This window comes from Gavialis gangeticus, unplaced genomic scaffold, assembly GCF_001723915.1.
Source record: "Gavialis gangeticus isolate Ggan-Ray unplaced genomic scaffold, GavGan_comp1, whole genome shotgun sequence".
In the NCBI taxonomy this organism is placed as follows: Eukaryota; Metazoa; Chordata; order Crocodylia; family Gavialidae; genus Gavialis; species Gavialis gangeticus.
Genome location: NW_017728993.1, coordinates 41,088,642 through 41,095,394, shown reverse-complemented (window position 1 = coordinate 41,095,394; position 6,753 = coordinate 41,088,642). Strand labels below are relative to the sequence as shown.

Sequence of the window (6,753 nt, the reverse complement as noted above, 5' to 3'; positions counted from 1 at the left end):
GCCGATGAGTTGGGGGGGGGGGCCTGGGAGAGCAAGCAGGGAGTTGGGGGAAGGAACAGGGGGCAAGGAACAGGGAGCTGGGGAAAGGAATGGGATGGGTGGGCCCCAACCCCCTACTTACCTGGCAAAAGCTGGGTCCAGATCCCTGCAGCTTGCACCGCTATCTGCCCCACATGGGCAGGCAGCATGCTTCAGGACCAGGGAAAGGGCCAACCACAGACGCTCTGGCAGGCTACCAGAGCATCTCTGTGGAGGACCGAGCCCCCAGGGCACAGTCTGGGACCCTGCCCTGACCCGTGTTTTTTTTTTTTTTTTTTCCCCTGGGTTATTGTTTGACCCCAGGGGTCTAATTTTGCTCCCGCGCTGCGAAGGGAACTTTTTTTGTTCCTGCATGTGCCTCTTGCAGCATCTCAAAGGGTTTGAGATGCTGCAAGAGGCACGTGCGGGCTTGTCTGGAGACACCCAGAGATTTCAAACAGAAAGACCGCAACAGTTTTAAGTCCTTTTCAACAGAAGAATTGTTGTGTTCTTTTTTCATAGTTAAAAAAAAAACCCAAAGGCAAAGACCTGGTATTTTCTGAGGTGTGCTTTGATCATAAAAGGTTAAGAATTATTGATTTAGAGGACTGGAAATTGAGGGATACTTGGGAGAATGTGTAGGGAGTTAAAGTGTACAGCTGCTGTATGGAAACTGAAAATCCTTTAGGAGCGGGTGGGGAAATATAGCTAGCTCAGGGAGTGAAGCCCTGCTCCCTGACCTTATTATGCAGTCCTAGTACTACAAAATTAAGATGTTCCTGCAGAGGAGCTACAGAGTGGCTAGAGTGGTTATCTTAGGGGGATTAAAGAGTTGAGTGCAGCGCTGCAGAATTACCGAATAGCTCTTTCTGTTGTGAAGGAGATGTGTGAATTATATCCCCTTTCTTGTTAGTTTAATTGAAACTGCAATATTCTAAAACAACACTTGCTTAAAAATTTCACTGTCTTTTTCCTTGGAAACTCCTCTGAGAGAGTGTGGAGAAGATACTATAATTTTGGATAAGAAGCAGTTTTCAAAAAGTTTTATCTGGTGCTATTTTAAATGTTTTAAGTACCTACTCAGCTTGTACCTTTTTGTTTATTTGATACCATTTGCAAAGACCTAATGCTTATAGTTGTATTTTACTAGCAAGGAGTTTTAAAAAGTAGCCTTATGATGATTCTTAGTTTCAACCTTCGTTTTAGTTTCAACCTTCATTATAGAGAGGTTTTTACATATCAGTTTCTAGCTGTTGCAAGATCTACCAGTTTTCCTTATTCAGCATTTTATATTTTCTTAAAGAAGATTGATTAATAGATGATTATGTTGGTTCAAGAACATAAAAAGAACTAGCAGTTGGATAAGATACAAAAAATGTACATACTAAAGGAAATGTCTTCTATTGAATGGGAAATGGTCTAGACTAGGGGTATGTGGGGGTTCTTGGGAAGCCTCCAGAGGGGTAGGTGGCAGCGAAGTGTGTGTGTGGTGGGGGGGGGCACTTCTGGGTTTATCGCTGGCACTTTCAGGTTTGCTGCCAGCACTTCTGGTTTTGCCGTTGGGGACTCCCTGCTTCTGGACTGGCTGCCGAGGGTACACCAACCCAAAAAGGTTGAAAACCCCGGGTTTAGACTAGGGGTGGTCAGCCTGTAGTCACAGTTAACATGGGCAGCTGCTGTATTGCATGCAGCAGGTCAGGGAGGGAGCAGGGAGCACCACAGCAGATGGGGTAAGGAGCAGAAAACAAAGTAGCAGATTGAGCAGAGAGCACAGGGAAGGAAGCAGGAAGTAGAACAGCAGATCAGGTAGGGAGCACATACCTAGGAGCAGAAAGCAGAGCAGCAGATTGGACAGAGGAGGGGGATTGTAGTGGCACTCAGAGAGGGTACAGGACTAATTTATGGCATACCTGCCAAAGAAGTTGGTTTCCACTGGTATAGACCATAATGATTCTATCTTAATTATCTTCCCTGAAATCCTTAACATTCTTGATCCATAATTTTTTTTTAATCGCTAGATCAAGCAATCAAAATCTATATCACCCGGTCTTTCCTGATAGATCTAGAAAGAGATGAACCAAGCTAGGGAACAATTTCTGGTTTTATGTAAAACTGATACAGAAAGTTATCAAGACTCCTAGTATGTGGCTCTTCAAAAACAATTAACTCAGCAAAGACTTGGATTATATTCAGGCTACTTGTAGTTTACAGAGAAATAAGAAAGCTTGGTGGATCTGAACATAATACTCTTTTTGGTATGCCTGTATTGAAATAGCTTAAACCAAAGCAAAAGAACCCTGAAGCACTGCAGGCCAGTTAACCAAATCAAATTCAAGAATTTCCTGTACATATTGAATGTTCCTGCTATAAATAATCTTACCAGAATAATAGAGAAATGGGACATTTTGTTATACCATTTTAACCCTGTATCCTTACCTGCACAAGATAATAGTTTGGTAAGTATTTCTGTTGGCTAACAATGCTGTTTCATCATTTTGATACTGTTAATTTTATCATTTAGCTGTCTTGGAAATTATTCCAATTGATTCCTCTGGTCTGAATTTGAGATTTAAAAATGTAATGAAGGACATTGTCTCTCAGATACTTTCTTGTAAAATAACTGCATCAGTTATTCTGGCCAATGACAGCAGTACTAGAAATGAATCATTACTTAAATACCATATATTCTTATACGCAACATGCCCCCAAGTAAGATAAGCACCTTATTTTTGAAAGACAGAATGAAAGAAAAAAAGATCTTTCTTTGGAAATACTGATAAGTACTAGGGGTGTATGAAGCGGGCCCTATTTGATTTGGATTTGGATTCGGCTCAAATCAGGGATAGTGTTTTGATTTGTTGATTCGGATCACTATCCCTGATTCAATTTGGCTAAATCTGAAGATTTGATAGACATTAGGGCTGGAAGGGACCTTGGAAGATCATTGAGTCCAGCCCCCCGCCCAAAGGGCAGGAAGTCAGCTGGGGTCATAGGATCCTAGCAAGATAAGCATCCAGTTTGCTCTTGAAGGTGTTCAGTGTAGGTGCTTGAACCACCTCCGATGGCAGGCTGTTCCAGACCTTGGGGGCTCGGACAGTAAAGAAATTCTTCCTTATGTCCAGCCTGAAATGGTCTTGCAGTAGTTTATGACCATTTGACCTTGTCATCCCTTGGGGCACTCTGGTGAACAAATGTTCCCCCAGATCCTGGTGGTCACCCCTGATAAAACTTATAGGTGGCCATCAGATCACCCCTGAGCCTGTGCTTTTCCAGGCTAAAGTGCCCCATGGCTCTCAGCCTGTCATCGTAAGGTCTGTTTTCCTGACCTCTGGTCATGTGCATGGCTCTTCTCTGGTCTCTCTGAAGCTTCTCCAAACCCTTTTTGAATTGTGGAGCCCAAAACTGGACGCAGTACTCCAGCTGCAGCCTCACCAAGGCCGAGTACAAGGGGAGAATGACGTCCCGGGATTTGCTTGAGAAACATCTATGGATGCAAGCCAGCGTTTTGGTCGCTTTAGTAGCCGTAGCATCGCATTGCAGGCTCATATTCATCTTGTGGTCAATCATGACCCCCAAGTCTCTTTTTTCTGTAGTGCTAGCCAGCATAGCACTGCCAAGCCTATAAGGATGCTGCAGGTTTTTCTTCCCAAGATGGAGAAGCTTGCATTTTTCAGTGTTAAACACCATCAGGTTCTTGTCCACTCATTTGCTGAGCCTGTCCAGGTCAGCCTGGATCACCCGCCTGGTGTGGGTGCTTTGCCCCAAAGTGTGGTGTAATTGGCGAACTTGGCCAGTCCGCTTCTGACTCCAATGCCCACATCATTAATGAAGATGTTGAACAATATGAGTCCAAGGACAGAGCCTTGGGGGACCCCACTGTTCACAGGACACCATGATGAGTGACTTCCATCAATTACTACCCTCTGGGTCCGACCATGGAGCCAATTTTCCAGCCAGTGGATCGTGGTGGACCCAAGACCACAGTTGGCCAGTTTTGCCAAGAGGTGATCATGGGATACCAGACTGAAGGCTTTTTTGAAGTCAAGATATGACATCAATCTCTTCTCCCTTGTCCAGGTGATAGGTCACCTGGTCATAGAAGGAAATGAGATTGGTCAAGCAAGACCTACCCGCAAGAAACCCATGCTGACTATCCCTCAGGATGTTGGTGTCAGCCAGTCGATTAAGGACGGACTCTTTAATAAACTTTTCTAAGATCTTCCCCTGGGATAAAAGTCAGGCTGGTAGGCCTGAAGATTCAATGCTGATTCAGAAAATCAGCGATTTTGGACATAGGCATAGCTTTAAAAGTTTTTTCTACATACCTTGAGGTACCAGCGCGGCTCGTGATCGCTGCGATGTTGCGGCACATGCAGCGTCCCACAAGTGAGGGGGGGCCCTCCACATACTCGGTGGCAAACCTAGAAGGTCTGCTGGGGAACGTGCTGGGGAGCCCCCCCAGCTCAGCGGTCAGCCGCAGGGGGACCCCTGGTGCTCCCCCCAGAACCAGGAAGTACCAGTCGCTGAGCTTTGGGGGCGAGGGAGCCCAGCATGCTCCCCAGGGGACCCGGAAGTGGATCATAAGTGCTTCTGGTCGACTTGTGGGTCTGCTGCTGAGTGTGCTGGGGAGCTCCCTGTGCTTCTGTGGGACACTTCATGTGTCCCAGCATCGCAGCACTCATAAGCCCCTGCTACCTTGAGGTATGTAGAAAAAACATTTAAAGCTGTGTCTGTCCAAATCTCCAAATCTTTCCCAATCTCTCCGAATTGATTCAGGGGGTTCAGATTCTATTCGGAGAGATTAAAGGGTCCTCCTGATTCAATCTGGATTTGGATATTTGGCCACCAAATTGGGCCGAATCTCTGCCTAATCGAATCAGGGACTAAAGCTTCGCACAGCCCTAGTAAGTAGCAGTAAATGAGAAGCAGCTTCTGCAACAGGAGCCTCTGCTGGGGAGAAAGGGAACATGTCTGGAGCTAGGGAGCCCTGTGCTCATTATGCTGCTTTCTTTGCAACATGGGCAGCATTACTTTTGCTACCCCTCTCCTCCTCCTCCCCTCCCCCCAGAGGCTGAACTGCTATTACCTATTTCCTTGCTTATCATTTTGGCTCCTGAATTTTAGAAAAGAGACACACCGTATGCAAGAATATACAATATAACCCAAAATGTATTAAGTAACTTGTCTTGATACTGGGTTATTTTTAGTAGCTTTTCTAGCTCCTAAGTACTAAAATAACTTTGCCTTGTGGTACTTTATACTCTTGTAGTCTTAACTTTCTTACTTTTGCTAGCTTAAGTCAATTTAGTAAGCACGAAACTGAAGTTAGTACATCTGGGATGATCTAGTTGGGGATGGCCCTGTTGTAAGCTGGGGGTTGGAATAGATGAGCTCCTGAGGTCCCTTCCAACCCTAATTTTCTATGATTCTATGCTTCTACATTTTTTTTTTTAAATATACACCTCAAGCAGTGAATTGTTGACTGAAACATTTAAAGTTAGGAGAAACCTCCCTTACTAAAATCTATTTTAACTCTTATTTCGTTTTGAAGAGATATATGTATTTATACCTGTAGGAAGCTTTAATGAGTTTACTTTCTTTTTTTTTGTGCTTTAGGAGCTTGTTCGAAAAGGGATACCCCATCATTTCAGAGCAATAGTATGGCAGCTTTTATGCAGTGCTCAAAGCATGCCAATAAAGGATCAATATTCAGAGCTCTTGAAAATGACCTCTCCTTGCGAAAAACTAATAAGAAGGGACATTGCTAGGACATATCCTGAACATGATTTTTTTAAAGAAAAAGACAGCCTTGGTCAGGAAGTTTTATTTAATGTAATGAAGGTAAGTCTGTAGTTCGCAACTCTTCTTGGAAATAAGATATTGTAACATAGAGACTTGAAATATAACTTATGTCTTTGTATTTTTGAACTTGCACCTAGTCTTTGGCAATATAATCTTTTAAAGCTGTAACTTAGTACAGTATTAAAATGTTTTTTTGCCAGTTAGCACAACTTTTATGATGGCTTGAAATATTTGTATTCCTTTTAACCAGAGGAATACTTCACTTATCAGTGGTCCAAAAAAACTTAGTTACCTCATTAGATTAAAACAAAATGCTAAATGCTGAAAGTATAATGGAATGTGTTATATGCAATAGATCATAAATGCTGTGACAATTGACTGAAATGTGCACTAGAAATCAAAACTGACATTAAATCTTCAAACCATTCTGTTGATCTTATGTGTTGAAGGTCAGAGTGAAGAAAACATCTACAGGCTGACTTAAGATTACTATACAAGATGAGTTCAGGATAAAATGTTTCCTAAAATTAGAATTTCCCTGCATTTTGTGGTTAATGTCATTATTTTGGGACTTAAATTAGGAAAGTAGATTCCAGATTGCAGTCTCTGGAAGTCCTTTGTCAGCAGAAACACTGAGCAGCTGTCAAATCTGATTAACAGAGTTAAATTTGACAACTCTAAGTAAAATCTAAAGAGCCAAGAAAAAGCACATGTATACAGACTGTCCATGTCTTATTTCATAGCATTAACCTCTTCAGGAAGTCCCTACTAATATCTGTGTTACAGGTTTCTCTGTGGACCAGGTTGTTGGGTGCAAAGGAGAAAATAAATAACGGTGTTATCCAGTCTGTATTCCAAATTTGTCTTTGTACTCTCTTCCTAGATTTGATTAAACTCTCTTGTTGAGGAATGCATTTTTTTTTAAAAGTGGGT

At 42.8% G+C, this 6,753-nt stretch overlaps 1 protein-coding gene across 2 annotated transcripts in view; it reads left to right on the top strand.

Moving 5' to 3' along the window:
* EVI5 (ecotropic viral integration site 5) overlaps positions 1-6,753 on the top strand; it is a 221,754-nt gene that overhangs the window by 83,017 nt on the left and 131,984 nt on the right. For both annotated transcript variants that reach the window (XM_019501612.1, XM_019501611.1), the window contains exon 4: positions 5,635-5,859. In XM_019501612.1, coding sequence (XP_019357157.1) covers positions 5,635-5,859 — 225 coding nt within the window. The remainder of the gene's footprint in view (positions 1-5,634; positions 5,860-6,753) is intronic.